Genomic DNA, 20,130 nt, shown 5'->3' with positions numbered 1-20,130 from the left:
CCATTTCCCTTTTCAAAATCCAGGAACTTGTACAACTGCTATCGTTCCAAATGCAAGAAAAACGCACCACTTTACTGATTTGAACATTCCACCCCCTTGATCTTGATCGTCGCCCTCTTTTGTCTACTCCCCTGCGCTGATTCTTTTATGCCAAAAACAGGACCTCTCTTCGCTTGTTTAGGACTCCCCAATCTCTTTTGTCCATCCCCTGGGCTGATTCCTTTATGTCAAGGAACATTTAGGCCAAATTTGATGCAGAATCGTCCAGGCGTTCCGGAGCTAATGCGGTGCATAGGTACATACCGACATACACACGTTTATATATTTTGGTTTGAACCTGAACCTTGGCTTTCAATCTTGGCTTGCATATCTGTTTTCATTTCGGAAAATTTCATAATGCAAGAGAAAAGCTTTTGCTCATTTGGGCGTCCCCCTTCTGCATGCCCCTCTCCTTAGCTGCTCCTTTTTGTTCCTCAGTTTAAAACATCTGTTTTCTCTTTCCGGAAATCCCTATAATGCCATCTTACCTTATTTTGACCACCCCTTTTTTGATGGCCTTCATCCACTTTCAAGCCTCCTCCCGTCTTGTCTCCCTTAATCGATTATTAACTTATTTAAACTTAATCGGTCGAAACGCCTGACAAATGCCCTTTTACGTATTTTGATTTTACTTTCTTGACAGGGTCCGCTCTCGTTTTTTCACATAAATATGCTTGATCAAAATAAAAGCAAGTTCGTCATTTTGATGCTGTTCAATCCTTGCGAATAAATCTAATAGCCCATAACTCGAGCAACTTGTCAAAACGTCGTATATTAAATAAATGAGAGATTCTGTTCGTCAGGGATGGATTTTGTGATCTGTACAGTTATTGATAAACAGTGAATCTATTACTTTGAACACAAGGTTTTTTTCTCTTATCAATTCTCTGCAGTCGATCACACTGTTTACCTGAATGCGAGAAAAAAGGTTACTCATGTTGTTTGTATTGTTAGATTTCTTAATGCAATTAAGCAATGAACATGATCTGATATGAGGTTTGTCATAATCTGTACAGATCACAACAAAGTATTTATCGGTTACTTTTTCAAAAGGACGTAAGTGACATTGAGAGACTCTCTCTGGTGTCTCTCTCTTCCGATTATTACCTCAACACAAACGCATTTAAAAGAAAATTTTCTAAACATTCAGCTAGCTAGTGACGCCGGCAACCGATTGATGCTAAGCTGATGTGTTAAAGTGCATTGGCATTGCCGTGAAAAGCGGAAGAGACGAGACACGAAGAGAACCGTTCATTATCACTTACTAGGCAGTCTGATAAGTACCTGAAAAATGAAACACGGAGACGGTTTTTGGCCAAAGTCGGTTTTATTTTTCAACATACTCACCTTTTAGGTTGATACAGCGAGTCCAACGATTTTCTAGCTTTTTGATACCGTCCGAAAAGTACTCGATCGGAAGGTCTCCAAAATACGCCTCAGTTTAAGCTATGAGCTCCTCATTTGAGTAAAAACGCTTAGCCATCTCTTCAGGTTAGGAAACAAGTAATAGTCGCTGGGGGCCAGGTCTGGTGAATACGGTGGCTGAGGAACCAGTTCGAAACCGATTTCATGCAATTTTGCTTGTGCAACTAAGCATGAATGAAAAAGCGCATTGTCGTGATGATAAAGCGGTTTTTTCTTCTTCAAATACGGTCGCTTTTCGGCGATTTCGATTTTCAATCGGTCCAATAATGATGAATAGTATGCTCCGGTTGTGGTTTTACCTTTTTCAAGATAGTCCACGAATATAATGCATCCCAAGTGCATCCCAAAATATGGAGGCCCTAACCTTTCCAGTCCATTGTTGTGTTTTTGCACGCTTCGGAGCCTGTTGCGTTGACTCAGGAGTGTAGTAATGGATCTTGGTTTCATCCATGGTTATGAATCGGCGCAAAAACTCGATCGGCTCACGCGGAAATAATGCCAAATTCTGCTGGGAAGTCGTCACACGAATTCGTTTTTGGTCCACTGTGAGCAAACGCGGCACCCATCGCGCGCATAGCTTCTTGATGCCCAAAACTGAATGCACGATATTGCCCACGCGTTCCAATGACATGCCTACAGCATTAGCTACCTCTCTCAATTTCACTTTAGGATCATTCGACATCATATCATGGATTTTTTCGACGTTTTCTGGTGTAGTGACCTCTTTTGGGCGCCCAGATCGTTCAGCATCAACTGTACTCGTACGGCCACAACGAAACTCGGTAAACCACTTATACGTGAACATAAATGACTGAAGTTTTGACAGACGTCATTTGAAGGATCAAGCACGACAAAGATGGTTCACATTAGTGAATACTAATGCCATCTCTTTTCAGGTACTTATCAGACTGTCTAGTACATTCTTTTGAAAAACTGCCAGAGATTTGTCGCTCACAAGTGGGATGTCAATGCATTTGAATCTCATTTGAGTCGAGGGCCACTTTTTAGTATTCGCCCATAACATCCGTTTCAAATGGAATTTCGCGAATCTAAAAACATCGTTGTAAACATCGAAAAACTTCGAATTTAAATTCCTTAAGAAACATGAGAAGAATGAACTTCGTGAAAAACGGTCCGTATGAGTAGAAATACCTTATTTTTAATTACATTTTTGCAAGCGCCTTTTCCGAAGTGTACTAACTACTACAGTGAAACAACAACAACAAGCCAGGGTTTATCGTATAAATTTTGCTTTATTTCATCACATTTCACGTGCCAGACGATCTCTAGGGAATAATGCGCTTCTGATGCGCTTAAAATTATTGTGGCCCAACCCTGTGACTACACATGTGGCCCAATCTTTTGAAGCGCTTTTGAAGCATTTCGCCTTATCCTATTCAAACACCTTACTGGATGGGATTTTTCTATGCTCTGCGCCAAATATTCAAAATTTTAGTTGATTTTATAAAATCAGAAGAAAGAGAAAACCTTTTCAACGTCTTAACGTCGACATGATTGGTCATTCTGTACTGTATTACATAATAGTAAATATATTTCTATGCCGGCTGCGGGGACAGTGGAGCGCTTCGTAGTGGGCCTGTCTGTTTTTGGGGTTTGACCACGGATTCCCGTTATAAATACTGCGCACTAGCCGCTTGTTCTCGAGGGTTGAGAGGCGGGTGCGACTGTATGGTTTAAAACTTTTGTCGACTACCGCGAACGCACGGATCGTTCAATTTGCTTTGTAGACCTATCTTGGGACAACGAGTTGAGGACAACCGGTGTCAGGCGGCGAGGCTGACGAGATCTTTACTTCTTTACTGTACTACATTTTACAACTCAAGTTGTACAAAATGTCCACTGCAAAGAACATTTACAAATTCAATCTATTCTATCTACCATTTTTCCTCTCTATCCTTTTCCATATTCTATCTACCATTTTTCCTCTCATCATCAGCAGCAGATTTAAAATATGACGTTGCGCGTTTTGACTGAGAGATCTCAGAGTCAATTCGTGAAGTTCGGGCAGCGCCGGAAGGTCTCCGCTGTGGGCATAGGCCTGGTGGCTATGCTTGGGGCTGAACCTGTGTTTTAGTGCGCGACAATGCCTGTCTCGTCAGGTAGAACTAGCGTTTGAGGTTTCCCTGATATGACAACACAAAAGTGTCCGGCATAGAGTTTTATACGCTACTTAGCGACCAGCTGAATAACCAGAAAAAAGGCCAAAAAAGTTAAATAATCAATTTAATCAGTTGTTCAAGAATTTTTCTTCGCATGACATAATAATAACAACATAAGAGTAGTAATATTAAATTACAAGACAGACTACAATATTTAAGGTCACATCTAACGGAATAAGAAAAAAGAAGTTAGGAAATAAAGCTCCAAGTGTTATTTGTATGTATGTTTTTTTGCTTATAAATTAAGGGATAATCCTTTTATTTATGAATGCAACGTACTATTATATTAAATAAGTCTCAATGACTGCTCATGTATGTTCACTTCAGTGTATTACAATGTTCTTTTTTCTGTTCGCTTCCGTAAATTACATTGTTTCGCCAGGACGATCGTAACTTCCAGTGAATAATTTATTGAATTTATTCGAAATTGCACAATTAATTGAGCCAATTTTGGCGCCAGCCCAGAGCACGTACAATGTTTTCAGCCAGCTTTACCCTCGGTAACGATCGAGTGCCGAATATTTCATTATAGTCCTTCCAATAGCCGGCTGTGTCGTCCACATTCATCTCACGATGCTTCACAAAAACATTTTGCAGCGTTGATTGTTGCACTCTGTGTGAACACAGCCGGTGGACGACACCGACTGTTGAAAACTGGTCAAATTTTCCACTTGCCGATGCACCGGCAGCAGTCAAGCAAACACTGCGCTGGTAGATGCTTTTTGTTATGGCTTCGCGTTTCACACCTCCACTGTTAGTTACGCAACGCGTTATTATTCAATATATATTTTCGCACATGTCAGTAACTGGCCCCAAACTCTTGCACTCACTCGCACGGACGCACCAATGCAGCAATGGCAGAATGCAACTGTTGCACAGAGTAGGAAACAGCAGCAGCGGCGGTAACAGAAATGTGCACGTCAAAAATTATTGCTCTACCAACTGCACCATCTGAAACAACAACAACAACAACAAACAATAAAACGACGTCAACATGGCAAAACAGTCCAGTCAGTGGTGTGTTAAAAAGCAAACGTGAATATAAATAAGAAAAAGAAGCATTGTTTGCTCGCCCATAGTGATACAGATAGTGGTAAAAATTCAATCGCCCAGTGGGCTATCGAGCAGCCGGCAAATCCGGCGGCTTCTTTTCACGACGACGCCCCACGCCGACCAGCAGCAAGCAAGAAGCAAGCGGCCAGAGTAGTCCGCGACCGAGCGCAAAATTCGCGGAGTCTCCACGCGAAAACCCGCTTAGCGAGCGAGTGAGATATACCTACGGCGTCGGGGGGTGCCATGAGGCTCTACATTTGGTAATGTTTCTTTTTTTTTTTTTTAATTTTGAATGCAAGTAATTGTGTGCGCGTTGCTGTGCGTTTGTGTGTGATTGTGTTTTGCGTAAAAGTAGGTTGCAGAGTGACCAACAATTATTTGGGTTAGTAAAGTGCGGCAGACGAAAGTGGTTGGTTTAAGTTATAGTGGTTTTAATGGCTAGACCAAAATCCTTTCAAAAACGAATTAGGCGATGCAAAGCCATAAGCCGATAGGAATAGTTTTAGTGATGTGTGTAATATTTATCTGTGGAATACTAAAATAATCCATCCAGTATGTTTCACGGTGGCCCGGCGTACAGAGGTTTCACTCGCTTTGTTTTACGTGATCAACCCATGTAAATTCAATTCTCTTGAATACTAACCTAAGAGTGCAAACTAGGACTTGACAGAGGACATCGAATTCAAATTCAATACAATTTTTCCCTTCATTAATAAAACCAGAGATTTTTTACAGATTTTATTGCAGTTTTAGATAATTACGTAAATTTACAATTTTTAGTTTCAAGTTTCAAGCATCCAAATGATTTTCACATGCTGTGTTGAAAACACTATTATATTAAATTGAAGCAATCGCAGAACCACTTCATTTTTTCTGGAATCACTATTGTCGCTAAAGCATTTTCACCGCACAATAAATTGTCAATATGCTTTACAGCCCACGTGTAGTGCTAGTTTATGGTTTTGATTTATTGACAGCACTTTTTCGAAATGCATTTCCTTTCCCGACTATCAAAGAGAGGTTTGATGTTTAAGAAATAAGTTTAATTTCACATTCATTAGCCTAGCATATAATTTACTTTACTGTTAGACCTTGTAATAATGCAACGAACAAAGCCTTGGCATTACTCAAACCAACCGGGCACTGGGACGTGTCCTTTAATTCAAACACTCTTTACGCTTATATGCAATTATTCTGGTGTGTTTTAATCTTTTCCCGTTTTTTATTCATTTTTTTTCTCTTCTGCTTACAGTGGAGTACCGGGTGCCGGGACATCGGCCACGGCCGGTGGTGGCGGCGGCGGAGGCGGCACCACCCGGGGCGGCGGCAGCAGTATGTACTCCGCCCGACACTCGGTTAGTTCGTCGTCCGGCGTCCTGATGGTCGGACCGAACTTTCGAGTCGGCAAAAAGATCGGCTGTGGTAACTTTGGCGAACTGAGGCTGGGTAAGTTTAAGCGGTTTTATTTTATTTTACACAACTAGCTTTAACTTAAGGAATCATTTGGCACAGTCCTAACTTAACCGAGTACTCCGCGGTAATGGATGCCACCTCAACACCTACACCGGCACCACAAATCGCCACCTGAGGTTCGAATTCGTTAACAGCTCTTACGATACGGATCGTCAGCTGAGACCAGCGCAGCGGGTAACCTATCAGCATTTTTATTGAAACCTCAGCAGTGGCCTGAAACAGTTTGGGGGGCGTGTTAAACACCATCATGTTATGCCAGACTATGCTATTCGTCTCACCTGAACATAGCACCTTCGTTGTGCGGTTTCCTGGTCCTGGGGAGATTCATTAGCGAAGGCACTTGCATTACACGCTGCCAGCTTATTGAGCCATCCGCTGAAAGAGTCACTAGTTTCGCCGACCAGATTGCGAAACTGATCCACAATGGCGACCAGTTCGTTCCAGCGATCTCTAACACAATCGGTGGCTTTTTTAGATACCCTCAAACCAGCATCTTCTGGGAATACCCCGACGCACGATTTTCCTCCGTTGGTCAAGCTGTTATACGTTTGTATAACACTTCTTGTTCCTTCGTAAACGACGCTGTCAATTGTACTAAGACCAGAAGTAGTCACATTGGACGCGTAAGTTTCTATTTCGTCTAGAATGTTGAGAGTAGCGTCGATCGTTGGTTTCGCTAGTGCATTGTACTGGGTTGCTAGCAATTTTACCAGAGGATCCAGTGTTCCAATCGGTAGCAGTTGTTTTGTGACTACTCGTTCCAGGAATTGCCACGGTAATTCAAATCCTTGGCTTCCTGGTATGTTGGAAATCGAGTCCGGTAGAGGTATTGAGTTTCCGTTGATGGAGACATGAGATCCGTTGATTATTGGTATCGGAATGGAAGGGATTGCCGGCGGTTGAAATACTTTAGATACAGCTGGAATCGTGGGTGTAGGGATTGAAAGAATTCCCCTCTTCCGTCGGCTGTGTTCTGAGGTCGAATTTGACGTTGAATTTACGTGACCAATTTGTATAGTGATGGTATTGTCGCTGACAATAGGATCCAAAATTTCGGTAGAATTGGTTCCAGCGGACGATACTGTCCACCATCGGGCAATTTTTATCGTTAATCCGCTGATGTTGGTTCCGGAATCTACCAAACCTGCTCGAGTGTTGTGGCGATTTCCAATTGAAATTACAACGTTGCGAGGAAAAGCAATTGTCAGTGAAGATATGGCCAAAACTAGCTGAAAATTGAAATTACGTAATTACTTTATTAAAGCTAGAAACAGATTAAACTCACTAGTGCCAATATCCTCCGGCTAGTAATTTTATTTCGACGATACTCAGCCATTGCCCGTTTGTTGTGTGATGGTAAGACATCTCACTTGATGGTACTTTATATTTATTCCTTAATAGCGTATATATACTAGGTTGTTTGTGAATTTTAATGGCCGTTAAATATTGAGACAGCTGTTTTTCTCTGTCACGCGTTCGACTCTTACGTCCATAGTACATTACCTGTACTGTACTGTAAGTAGAATTATTTAAAAGTTATTCTGGATCATTGATTCACAAATCGTTAGGCAATGGTTCTTGGTAGTATCGGCTTCCCGATCGTTGCTGATATTGGCACAATAAAAGTAGCGAATGCATGAGGACAGCGAATTTTCAACAACCAAAAATAATAAACCAATCTATTTGAATTTTTTTATCATTTAAATGATTCATTTCATGCTTTTGATAAAATTATTATCTTTAAAAAAATGTATTTTGTAGTATACTGCAACTTTCTTTGGTTTTCAAACGCCTGCGCAACGTGCTAGAAACTACACTATTGACAAATTATCTGTATTTTAAAATCTGAGAAAATGACATGAATAACTCCACCTTGCACGGATGAATACTATTTTTTCATAACGTGACAACTTTTATAAACAAACCCACGACAGACCCATGGGAAATCCTCCTTCGTGAGTTTTATCATCGTGACAAACATATAAAATATAAATAACCAACCTGGCTCAAAATTAAACAAATTCTGACTAGATAATGCTTATATGATTAGAAATACACTAAAGTTACTTTTTGGCGGCTTTTTACGCGAATGTTTTCCGTGATTTTTGCAATTTTTGCTGCACTAATTTTAGAAATTTACATTTTTGAGCTCAAATTTTAGCATTTACTTAATTCTTTTTCGCGAATTTTTTAATATACGCTGTGTTTTATGCAAATTTAGTAATTGACGTAGTTGTTTTTATGTGAATATTAAAATTCATCCGGTTGTTTCTACAGGAATATCGAAATTGGGGCAGGTCTTTTACGCAAATTTTAAAGAAATTGTACGTTTTTTTGCGAGCTTCTGAATTTACGCGTTTTTCACATGATTTTACGTGAATCTTTAGACAAATTTTGAAATTTACGTGTTTTTTTTTTGCAATTTTTGGAATTTACGTGGGTTTTAACGTGAATTTTAAAATTGACGTAGTTTTTTAGAGTTCATGCGATGTTTTTCGCGATTTTTGCAATTTTTTCTGTGCGTAAATTCGAAATTTAAATGGTTTTACGCAAATTTCGAAATTTACGCGATTTTGTACTGCGCGAATATTGGAATTTGCGCAGGTTTTTTACGCAAATTTTTAGGAAATAAAACGATTTTTATGCAAATTTCTAAATTTACGCGGTTTTTTACGACATTTCGATTTTACGCAGTTTTCTACGTGAATTTTGGAATTTAAGAGCTTGTGCCCACGCATCTGTTTTTATGCGTACAGTTTTAAAACCGACTAGTTTTTTTTTCGCGTTGCTTTCGAATTTTTTATACGATTTTTTGTTTAATTTATGCATTTTTTACGTAATTTTCCGAATTTACATGGTTTTTTTTTCACGCGAATTTACGCAGTTTCTCAGGCAATTTTTTCTCATGCTTTAAAATTTACGCGTTTTTCTGTGTGAATGTTTTCACGTAAATTTCAGAAATCACGCGATTTTTTATGCTACTTTAGGAATTCATGCAATTTTTTCTGTGCTAATTTCGAAATTTACGCAGTATTTTACACAAATTCAAGAATTCAAGCGGTTTTGTATGCAAATTTTGGAATTCAAGTAGTTTTTTACGCAAATTTTGTAGTTCATGCAGGTTTTTAAACGCGAATATTGGAATTAACGCTGGTTTTTACATAAATTTTGGGAATTTTAACGGTTTTATGCGAACTTTTGAATTTGCGAAGTTTTTTTTGTGTGAATTTTAGAAGGTTTGTGGGTGCATCACGCGTCCGTTTTACGCCGAGAGTTTTGAAATTCACGAGCGGAATATACACGTTATAAATACGTACGCAAATTTTGCAATATATGCAATGGAATTTACGCCCCTGTAACTTTTATAAACAAACCAAAGAAATACCCATGGGAAAATCTTTTTTGTTCCTTCTGTGTGAGTGTTGCCGTCATGAGACAAACGTATAAAATAAAAATAATCAACTTCGCTCAAAATTTAAGAAGCTTGGAAAAATACACTCACCTGGCAATACACCTGGCGGCTTTTCGGCGAATTTTTTTACGCGAATGTTGAAAGTGATGTAGTTTTTTCTACGGGAATATCAAAATATTTACATAAACTGTAAATTTACACGGGTTTTTACTAGAATTTCTAAAGTTAGGTAATTTTTACACCAATTTTGGAATTTAAGCAGTTTTTATACGAATATAGGAATTTACGCGTTTGTGCCTACGCATCTATTTTTATGCACATAGTTAAGAATTTCGCCAGTTTTTTACGCGAATGGTGTTTACGCGGTTTTTAAACAATTTTCAGGCTTTACGCGGTCGGACATTGACGTTTGACGTCTTCTATGCACATGTTGCAGTTGTTTTTTTTGTAGTATGATTCAATATATGATATTGACTGTTTTGCAGTCATTCGCTGCTCCAAACTGTAAAGAAAACTTGATTGCAACGAAAATGTAAAAAAAATCAGAAGGCATTCGTTTTGTTGTACAATCGGAGGTATGACTGAGCGAACTGCAGGTTGTGTTATGCATAGTGATCCTATTCCACCACTAAACGGACAGCTGAAATGGACACTGAAAGGCAGTGAGCCACTGTTCCACTGGAAATAATATGTCAATTCCTGTTCCAGTAACCCCAGCTCCTGTAGATTGGCCAACTTTAGAACCATCGGTTTTAAACAAGTGTGATCCTGGGCGAGTTTTAGGACTGCTTGCTTTCCATGTACTGCACTGCAATCAGTTTCGATTATTTTGAAGGGTATCCTAGTTTCCATCCAGAGTGTTTAGTTGAATATCTCGAAGAACATCTAAGGGCATTTTCTGCTTCAAGCTGTACGAATTGGACGATATAAAAGAGCATCTAGGGGTTTGAAGGGTGTGCTGGTCGCTGCTCCAGTTATTGAAGAGCATACCATACATTGTAGCCTTTTTTGTGCTACAAACTGTAACTTTTATAAACAAACCAAAGAAATACCCATGAGAAATCCTATTTCCTACTTTCTATGGGAGTTTTATCATCATGACAAACATAACCTAAAAATAAAAAATAAGAAAGCTTATCCAATTTAATTCTATTATGTGTATTTTATTCAATGACAGATACGTATTTCGCCTACGACTTGCAGGCTTCCTCAGTCTCTGTTTTCGAACTTCGAAAACAGACACTGAGGAAGCCTGCAAGTCGTAGGCGAAATACGTATCTGTCATTGAATAAAATACACATAGTAGAATTAAATTGGATAAGTTTTCTTATTTTTTATTTTTAGGTTTCGTATTCTACTAAGACGCTCCAAAAACTTCAGATGACAAACATATAAAATAAAAAGTATCAGCTTCGTTCAAAATTACAGAATCTTGGAATGGATAATGTCTATAGGACTATAAATACACTGAAGTTGGGTACACTATTGGGCGGTTTTCTACACAAATTTCGGAATTTACGCGGTTTTTACGTCAATTTCGGAGTTTATCCGTTTATGCTCCATGCTTGTTTTTGTGCGTTAAATTTTGAGGTTTACCAAGTTTTTTTATACGAATTTATGCGGCTTCTATAGCAAACGAGAATGCTCCGATTTTAAGCATTATTGATTATGATTATGATTCAATGCCTTTAAAGATGACTACTTTAGTTGAATGATCGGAATTCCCTTCGTTTACGGTATATTAATTCTGATTGCATTCTTGTTTCGTAAAAATAGGGATAACGAGTAATGCTATTTATATTTACTATTCTTCGATTTAAGGCTTAGGGTGCCCTCTTTTGAGTTTGAGTGGTGCCGAAAATTATCATCTTTGTTGAATTTTGCTTGCAGTAGACCTTTTTAAAACTTTGTAGCTCTTGAACCGCTGAGCCGATTTTGATTATTTCGGTATCAAAAGAAATATAATTAATAATGTCAGACGTTTGAATATTTTTTTTACAATGCTAACCTTTCGAAGAGGCACGGAAATGGTAACAAAGGATAAACTTTATATAATTCCGATGATGCCATGGAGACGTATGGTGTTTTATTTTGAAGTGCTGGAAAAGTATGATTCTCGTATGATGCAGTATGATTCTCGCAAAGAAACGGTTATTTTTGGTTTTTTCATGTTGTCGATCCAAGTCGTTTCTGTTTGCATGAGATTACATTTGGACACAGCACCGTAATAATTGAATATTAAATTTTTTTTTACATTTTTTTCAAATATTGAACTGCAAAACACAAACTAACTAGTGGTTCGGACCAATTTAATGGCACATCCAGTATCGTTCATATGCAGTATCGATTATTCTGAGGCAAAGGAACATGAAAACTGTACAGCATCAGCAAATTCAGCCAGAAACTCATTGAATTAAGCGACACACCAGAGAGCGACCTGTTGATACAGCTCGATTCGATGCACGGCAAAATATAAAATACATCTATAGTGTATCATGAATTGCTCGTATCCTTTTTTATCACAATCCCATAACAATTGACATGAATTTTCCTTTTTGCTGAGCGTGCTCAGCATAAAGAAATAATTTAGTGCAATAAACCGTTATGCAAAAACTATAGTCTGCCGGAGATGTAAATATTTATCGTTTATCGTTAGTAACTGGAATTATTTGTTGTTTTTACCTTGTACATACATAAAATAATTTCTTCTTTTCTTGCATGTTTCGAACAACTTCACAACTGGTGTGTTTGTTTGTACACTTGTACACTTGTATGGGATTATTTTATTTGCGGTGTTCAGATCCGTTTCTAACTACTCGTCTAATGAAAAAAAAAATCAATTTCATTCTCGTTGTTTAGTTCTATTTTATCACGGTCGATCGATAGATAGGCCGCAAACACACACACAAGATAAGCCATGAAGTGTCCTTACCTTCGGGGTTGTGCCCCGATTGATAACAACACCCAAGCTACTTCACTTGAAAATTTTAATCCAAAATTCACCAAGCAAATATCGGGCATTTATTTTGTCAAGGTTGCCTGTTGGTTTAGTAATTTAATATTTTTCAACACGGAAACCAGCTGATTGAAGTGTCTCAGAAAGATAGAAACTCGGGGACTCATAAATTATTAATGTTATCGAAAAGCTTAACTCGTCGCAGCGCGCCAGTGCCTTCTTGAGCAATTAAAATTTAGGGATATAATGATCCTAGCTAAGGATGGCAGTTACTTTGCGAAGCAAATTCCAACACGTGTACAACAAGCTGAATTCATTATCCACCCGTAAGGAGAAGGTGACTCAGCCGTGATTCGACGTAACGTGATAAGCTCCGGAAGCAGCTATAGCTCACAGTTTTTATTAAAGATATTATGTAGCATTATCGTCTTCATTAAGAAGTACTTCGTTCGTCTACTAGAGAGCTCTTCAGTGAAGGCTAAAGTTTATTTTAACTCACAACTGTCGAGCAGCTGGAAAAGCAGTAGTAGGGAAATGTCGTCATTGTTGGCTTCTTTTTAAGAGTCTTTTCCGCAATTTCTTTTCAAGTTTATTTCCTTGCGCGGGTTGCAATAACACGCTGCCTGTATGTGGGCAGCTTGATCTTAAGGGAACATACTAATATGAGCGAAAAGCGAAAACTTAATAGCGTCAACCTTAGGTAAACTGGTTGAAAGCAAAAAATGTGTTAGTCCTTTCATGCGAATTCAATATGAATAGCCTCTCTATATTGTATTGAATCTAAACATTTATGCCACCAAATAGGATGAAACTATTAACGGAGTAACGGCGAATTAGCGGAACGATCTGAATCAACCGACCTTGAGACCTGAGTCCCAAACTCATGACTTTGAATTTTAATTTTGAACTAGGTAAAAGCAAAACAAAGCCTATAGGCGCTAAGTTCTATTTTTGAAACTTGACCTTCTGTTTTTAGTAGTTCAACAGATTTCGCAGACAGCTGTTGGTGTACAGAACAATTGCGGGGCTAGTGCTGCAATCCTATTGACTCTAGCAAGAACTCCCAGGCGATATTCCAATAGAACCAGTCTGCTGTGGACTCTGGAAATCATGAGTTATCTGCCACTGCTCATTTCGTTTGATTGAATAGTACGCCGTCTCAAAGTTCACAAACAGATGATGAGTTTGTAAGTTGTACTACAAGAGTAACATCTGATCCGTCGTGGAGCGATCCTCAGATGACGGTCTCAGTCTAATTAAGTTTTTAAAACGGAAGTTTTTACAATTTATGGAGGGAACGGTAAAAGAAAGTAATAAAACAAAGAGTTGATAGGATCTAACAGATTTAGACCAGGCGAAAAGAGCGGAGGATGAGGGAGTAAGGGAGGGTGATATTAAGAAACGCTTAAGAAGCTGTGTACCGCAATCCTTTTATCCAACCTGGGGGATTCCATGGATCGAACCAACCTGTAATCGGAGCATTACAACCGGAGTCCAGCACCTCTATGGTTCAAATAATCATTACTATCGCCGAGCCATATGTTCTGGGAGGAGGAGTGTACTTATTTGGGGGGTTCCTCAAGGCAATATACTCGGACTCTTGCTATTTTCGTTGCACATTAACGATGTCATCAAATTACTACCACCTGGCACGCTTATTGTACACAAACGACACTAAGATCTTTCGAATTAACATAACACGAAGCATATCTAAATGCACTGTAATCAGCTTTCATCGAAAACAAAACACAACCTCTGGTGCACGACTATCGTATTGATGGAATATCTTTGCAACGCAGGCAAGAAGTTTAGGGATTCTGGTACCTTACGGGTCCTTTATTCCTCGCTGGTGCGCTCAATCTTGGAAACAGTCAGATATTAGTAGCCTGCATTATAAACTCTTTCCCGCAAGCGAAACTGAGACCTGTTTGCACATAGCTAGATCGGAAATATAATATTAAAACAAAATATTTATTACGTAAAGATCTTATAACACATAAAACAGTAAGTAAAGCAATCAAAGTCCTATTAATCTCCCCAAAACTCGTAAAGGTTTTGATAGCCGAAATGTCCTCCAGGGTCAAGCATAACAGTCAATGTTTCTTTAGAATTTAGCTTCCCGTGTTACCGTAAACCGCGTAAGTTCCAATGAAAACTAACCAAACAGAAATAATTTGTGCTGGTAGCTAATTTGAATTCCAATAGTTTTTTAACTACCTTCACCCGCGCGTACGTAAATATAAAGTGGAATATCAAAACTCCCATCTTTTTATTCACTGCATATTTATTGTACAACGACACGCCACCACCACCCGAAGAACATGGTTCATTTGTAGTAACCGGACGATGTTGATTTCGGAACCGGCCAGCAGGCCGATCCTTATCGGCGGGCGCCAGCATTGGGATACGCTATAATGAAATCCAAATATCCAAACAGCAGGTGTTTGCCTCGGAGAGAAGAGAGTTCAAGGATTCTAAATTCAATTCCTGCGGAATGCCGGTACCAAATTCCGTTGCTCCTGAAGGTTTATGGAATAGTGGCGGTTGTACTACCACTTCCACTTCTACCAAATACCTAGTCGTTGGGGAAATTATAGCACAAAATTTTCGCATATAATTTATCGATGGCGCAAAAGACAGAGGGAGAGAGAGTGCATGGTTTAACCTTTTACTGTCCAAGCTGCATTTTTTTAAACTGTCCGGAAGTCTTTTGTCCTGTAGCTTTGACTATATAATTTTGCTATCCAATTAGTAGCTAAAACTTATTAAATTTTCCCGTTTATGATTATGTTTAATGGAAGTCTCTTTTGAATCAGGACATGGTATTCAACATTGAAACGAATTTTACGTGCACCGGACTGAATATATTTGAACACACGGAAATACAATTGAACATTTTTCAATCTTCTACCATCATAGGATATGCGACCAGCCTGATCTGAATCCAAAGTCAATTCACTCGATTGCTACAGAAGTTAATCCATTGACGAAGACCCAGTGATGCCTCAAAAGCATATGAAGCCAAACCTGCAGCACATTGTAAAAGATTAGCTCTGGCAACACCCAGCAAAGGATCCGCATCCGCCGTCAGCTGGTTAATCGTAAAATCCAACCTATACGTTTCAGTTTGCGTTTTCAGTAGGACCTAAAAACTTATGCCGCTTTAGTTAACGAACGTTCCAACAGCAGAAAAAGAAACTCACCGAAGCAATACACGCCACTTTTTGCAGGTCACTCATTTCATCGTCGAAATAGTCCTGAACATCATCGACACAGGGCCCCAAAAGGTCCTCCACATCTTCGGCAGCGTTCAAAAAGTTGGTCAAGTTATTCCTAACTGTATTATGCAGTTCGTACAGTAGCCGCATTCGAGTTTCGATGCAACCATCCTGACTGCGATCGACTACCGACTGGATGACATCTTCCACCTGGACTTCCCTCTCCAGACAGTTCCGAACGGTTTGGTTAAGCTCGTTCACACTTGCGCGCGTATCTTTGGCAAATGCAGTTAGCAAATTTTTGATCTGACCTTCCCTCAATTCGGTCGCGTAATGATGCGCTTGGCTAATAGTATCCTGAATCAACGCCAGCCGCCTAGCAACTGATCCTTCCGACTGGGTTCTATACTCGTGCGTAACCGAATTGATCAACCTACTCAATGCATCCTGCACGGCTGTCCCGCTACCGATAGACGTTCCGTTAAACCGGGCAAGATTGATCTGAAGGTTGCTGATATTTGTCCCGTAGTCTACCGTTTCGGCGTTGGTATTTTCTCGATTTCCGATCGAGATGGCATAATTAGAACTGCTGGCTCCGGAACTCGCTGCCGTAGCTTGCGTGGTGGACGTTGTGGTTGTGAAAGGCCAAATCCAATTCCATCCAAAAGCATCGGTAGCTTGAAGGGTCCCGATAAAGATTACAACGGAAGTCAACAGTCGCCGTTTTTTGTCACAATACATCGTGTGGAAGATCGATTTCAAATTAGTTTGCAAAATACCTTATCCGACATTATATATACGTCTCATCCAGTAGAAGACAATCTGTGTTTATCCAACTGGTGACCTTTATCGCGATAGTTTGAAATTTGAATTGCTGAGGCTTCTCGCCGTACCAAAAGACCAGTCATTGGATGGAAAACAACTGTTTCAGTCGTATTCACAAGTCTATTACAGTGTGCTGCTAGTTAGTGGCGAGCAGTTGTCGTCTAATTAGGATATCGTAAAGAAGCTTCGTTGGGTGTCCGGCACTAGGAGTAAACATTTTGTTGACACGCAATGCACCTATGATAGCCTATGATAAGTGGTACTCTGTGAAGCAGGTCTCGTGTCATGTATATGTAAATTTGGACATATTGTTCGGACGTTTTCTTCAAGTAGGTATGCTACTGTGTTTTGTGCGAAGTAGTGCTGTAGTCAGCGGCAACCGCGCTAGGGTGGACCTTGACTTTTGCGATTGTCAGCGTATGCTATCTGTTTCAGTGTGAACCACACATCAGCTGTTCATTTACATGTCTAATTTAAAATTCATGATGTAAAGGCAAAAACGCGCTGTGCTTAATGGAGGTGAAAATAATGTTCGATCATTACTCTGAAGGCTTAGTTTCACGACGTCATACTATGATACTATGAGCCAATGTAAATGATGATATAAGGCTTTCGATTATTATTTTAGCCCGTACAACTGTTGTTTGCGAATATCATGACCTAGAAAGTTGAGTAGCATTACTGCCGCTTTAATAGAAACCCTGCATGCATTATTATCCGTGCACTAGGTGAATCGATGCGAACTTTTCAGCTCAAAGAAATGATGTATGGCAGGATGAAAATTTAATTTACATTAGAGCTCTACCGGACGAGTTGCGGTCCTTTTTATGGCTTGTTCGTTTCTAAGCGACGTCATTCGACGATGCTGGCTGGTGTGTGACTCCGACTGGCGATGTGGCGAGGTACATATGCAGGCAGCAAGCAAGCTGCACTACAACATAAAATCGGAATGTTGAGTTTTTCCTTTTCGATGCCATGTCTGGAATTTTATCTACCATCAGGGAAATCTACGGTTCCAAGTAGTATCGTAATGTACGACGTTTTATGTTCTACGTCATGGTTTCTTCAGCTCGGTTGGCATAGAGAAGACAGCAGATCATAGGACGGTGTAGTTCGAAATCGATTGAGCTATACGTATAACATCACTGAACATATACTCCATCGAATTCTACAAAACATTTAATTACATAATGATAAACGAATAAATTTAAATTGCATTTCATACACATAACAGGGGCGTGTTCTAAAAAAGATTGTCATAAAAGCTATCATCAACTTGAATAGAAACGATTTGGTAGATACAATTTTTTTGGTGAAGATAGGGCAATTTTAGAGATAAAACCAAGCTGGCGGCGTGTGGCTCTTGATATCAATGCGGGGTGATGTAAGAGAAAAGTGAGTTTTGCATCAAGGAGAACACCGAGATCATGTAGGTACTTGGCCGACTTTAGTTGCAATCCATCGACGTGATAGTCGAACAAAACTGGATTTAAAATGCGATGAAATGTCATAACCTCACACTTTTCAATACTGATTACGAGCCAGTTTCTTCGACACCAGCTAACGAAGTCATTCAGCGTGGCCTGCAGACGTTGGCAGTCATCTTTGGTTACCAGAATAACCAGATACAATTTAAGGTCATCGGCATATACCAATTTGCAGCCAGAATCGAGTAATAAGGTGACGTCGTCGAAAAACAGCATAAATAACAGGGGTTCCATGTTGCTTCCATGCGGAACTCTTGAATTATTAGTAAATTCCGAAGACATGCATGCACCGAGCTTAACGTGTTACATTCTACCGCATAGGAACGAATATAATCATTCAACGAATCGACAAGAAGCACCGTGTCGCAATATTTTACATATAAAGATCCTGTGATTAATATGATCGAAAGCTGCTTTTAGATCAGTGTAAATGACACCAATTTGTGCCTTCTTCTCCATGTGCGATAAACACTACGAAGTGAATTCTAGCAAGCTAGTACAAATAAAGCGACCCGGTTTATGCCAAACAGCATCATGCCAACTGTCGAACAGCTCTTGCCTCGGAAAGGCACAGCAACCCAGACGGGGAAGTCGCCAAAGCTCCGACTTCTGGTCTGGGAGTCGTGGAGTGGGCACAGAAGGCCTCTTTTGGTTACGAGTCCCAGGGCGTTGTGGTTACGCAGGAGATTTCGGATATGTGGTTTGACCTTTACACAAAACGTACCTTTTTTGGTTAGTTTATTCGACGTAAATGGAGGAGATGGATGCCGTTGGCTACACGTTGATTGGTCGTGTTTGGGGTGGCCAGATTTTACGATGGTCGGGTGACGCCTAGAGGGTAACAAAGCAGGCCACTCGACGCTTCGTTGAGGTTCGGTGAGGTTGTGTTCGAAGCTGGGGACTGGATAACGTTCACGGTGATTCCGTTTCCACGGGATCGGTGTCTACGGTGTTGAATAACGGGAGTACCTGCGGACCAAGACTCCCCAAATCGCTGTTTCTATCGACCGGATAGTCAACGACGCTGGGCAATCACCGAGTCGCTGGTGCGTGCGTGATGAGGACGAGATTAGCGGGTTTGGTGACGTCTGCCGCGATCCCGTTTTAACGGACTGATTGTCCGCTATGCTGATTAGGTCCTCCAGGGGGACTCCAGACGGTTCAGTGATGACGTTCCGGCTCGTCGAAGAAACTTAAAGAACCCGAGCTTGTTTTAATGTGGCCAGTCCACTCACTTTATAACGTCTCGCCCAAGATCACTCTCGAGCTGCGCCTCGGTTCGCCAGCTCTTCCAAAAAAGAAGTAAAAAAGTACAAATAACACGGAAGGTGAAAAAAATGAAAAAAAATAATAAAGGAAAATGAAAATGACAAGAAAAACGAAATAAAATCGGACAGAATGGGACGGAAAAAAAAGAGAAAAAAGTGGTAACGAGAGAGAAAAAGAAGGTAAATGAGGAAACTGGAAAAAGATGAAGGCACTGAAGAGAAATGAAAAATAATGAGAAAAAAGGAAAAACCATGCAACAAACGAGAAAAAAGTTGAACACTTACTGAACAGAAAAGATGAAAATCAAACAAAAAAGGAGAAAAAAAACTTTTTTTCGTTCGAAGGAGGAAAGGAATAAACAACGGAACGGAAAAAGATTGAACAGACAAATAAATGGTGAAAAAATTGAAAACCGAAAGGAAAAACAACGTGATAAAAAGAAGGAATACCAGGACATCATAAAAGGAAGAACGGAATAGACGAAAACACAAAAAATGGGCTAGGAAAGGAGTCAACGCGAAAGTAGGCGAACACTGGGACCAAAAAAAGGGAGAAATGTAGCAAAAAACTGACAAAAGACAAGACTTAAGAAAGGTGAAATCAGAAAATCAAGACTCAGGTCGAAAGAGGCAGGCAGGAAAAGAAGAGAAAAGGAACAAAAAAGAAGAAACAGACGGCAAAAAAACGAGAAAAGAAAAGGGAAAACGAGACGAAAAAGGGCATAAAGAGAAACCAAGGGAAAAAGTAATGGTGAGAGAGAAAAAAGAAAACCGATTAAAGAAACGAGGAAAAT

The 20,130-nt window shown here is 39.8% G+C and overlaps 3 protein-coding genes across 8 annotated transcripts in view; 1 reads left to right on the top strand and 2 right to left on the bottom strand.

The window, feature by feature from the left end:
• Positions 1 to 5,687: 5,687 nt before the first annotated feature.
• On the bottom strand, positions 5,688 to 7,564 carry LOC128744210 (uncharacterized). Its single transcript, XM_053841052.1, has 3 exons — positions 7,456 to 7,564; positions 6,449 to 7,399; positions 5,688 to 6,383 (listed from the first exon to the last, which is right to left on the bottom strand). The coding sequence occupies exons 1-3, from the start codon at positions 7,504 to 7,506 to the stop codon at positions 6,189 to 6,191; spliced, it is 1,197 nt and encodes a 398-aa protein (XP_053697027.1). The 5' UTR covers positions 7,507 to 7,564; the 3' UTR covers positions 5,688 to 6,188.
• Positions 7,565 to 15,387: 7,823 nt separating this feature from the next.
• LOC128744216 (uncharacterized) lies at positions 15,388 to 16,531 on the bottom strand. Its single transcript, XM_053841060.1, has 2 exons — positions 15,742 to 16,531; positions 15,388 to 15,683 (listed from the first exon to the last, which is right to left on the bottom strand). The coding sequence occupies exons 1-2, from the start codon at positions 16,495 to 16,497 to the stop codon at positions 15,489 to 15,491; spliced, it is 951 nt and encodes a 316-aa protein (XP_053697035.1). The 5' UTR covers positions 16,498 to 16,531; the 3' UTR covers positions 15,388 to 15,488.
• Positions 16,532 to 16,609: 78 nt separating this feature from the next.
• LOC128744209 (casein kinase I) overlaps positions 16,610 to 20,130 on the top strand; it is a 64,750-nt gene continuing 61,229 nt past the window's right edge. The window contains exon 1 of one of the 6 annotated variants that reach the window (XM_053841046.1): positions 16,610 to 16,914. In XM_053841046.1, the coding sequence (XP_053697021.1) occupies positions 16,821 to 16,914 (94 nt within the window). In that variant the 5' untranslated portion in view covers positions 16,610 to 16,820. The remainder of the gene's footprint in view (positions 16,915 to 20,130) is intronic. The other 5 variants (XM_053841047.1, XM_053841045.1, XM_053841044.1 and 2 more) reach the window with 5 other exon arrangements.

This window comes from Sabethes cyaneus, chromosome 3, assembly GCF_943734655.1.
Source record: "Sabethes cyaneus chromosome 3, idSabCyanKW18_F2, whole genome shotgun sequence".
Classification (NCBI taxonomy): Eukaryota; Metazoa; Arthropoda; class Insecta; order Diptera; family Culicidae; genus Sabethes; species Sabethes cyaneus.
This window is presented reverse-complemented; position numbering and strand designations above follow the sequence as displayed.

Bases quoted from the DNA above. Each gene is read 5' to 3' on its own strand.
- LOC128744210 (XM_053841052.1), bottom strand. From the start codon at position 7,506: ATGGCTGAGTATCGTCGAAATAAAATTACTAGCCGGAGGATATTGGCA. The intron at 7,400-7,455 runs GTGAGTTTAATC...TTCAATTTTCAG, and splicing joins GCCGGAGGATATTGGCACTA to CTAGTTTTGGCCATATCTTC. The intron at 6,384-6,448 runs GTGAGACGAATA...AAACTGTTTCAG, and splicing joins AACGAAGGTGCTATGTTCAG to GCCACTGCTGAGGTTTCAAT.
- LOC128744216 (XM_053841060.1), bottom strand. From the start codon at position 16,497: ATGTATTGTGACAAAAAACGGCGACTGTTGACTTCCGTTGTAATCTTT. The intron at 15,684-15,741 runs GTGAGTTTCTTT...ATAAGTTTTTAG, and splicing joins AAGTGGCGTGTATTGCTTCG to GTCCTACTGAAAACGCAAAC.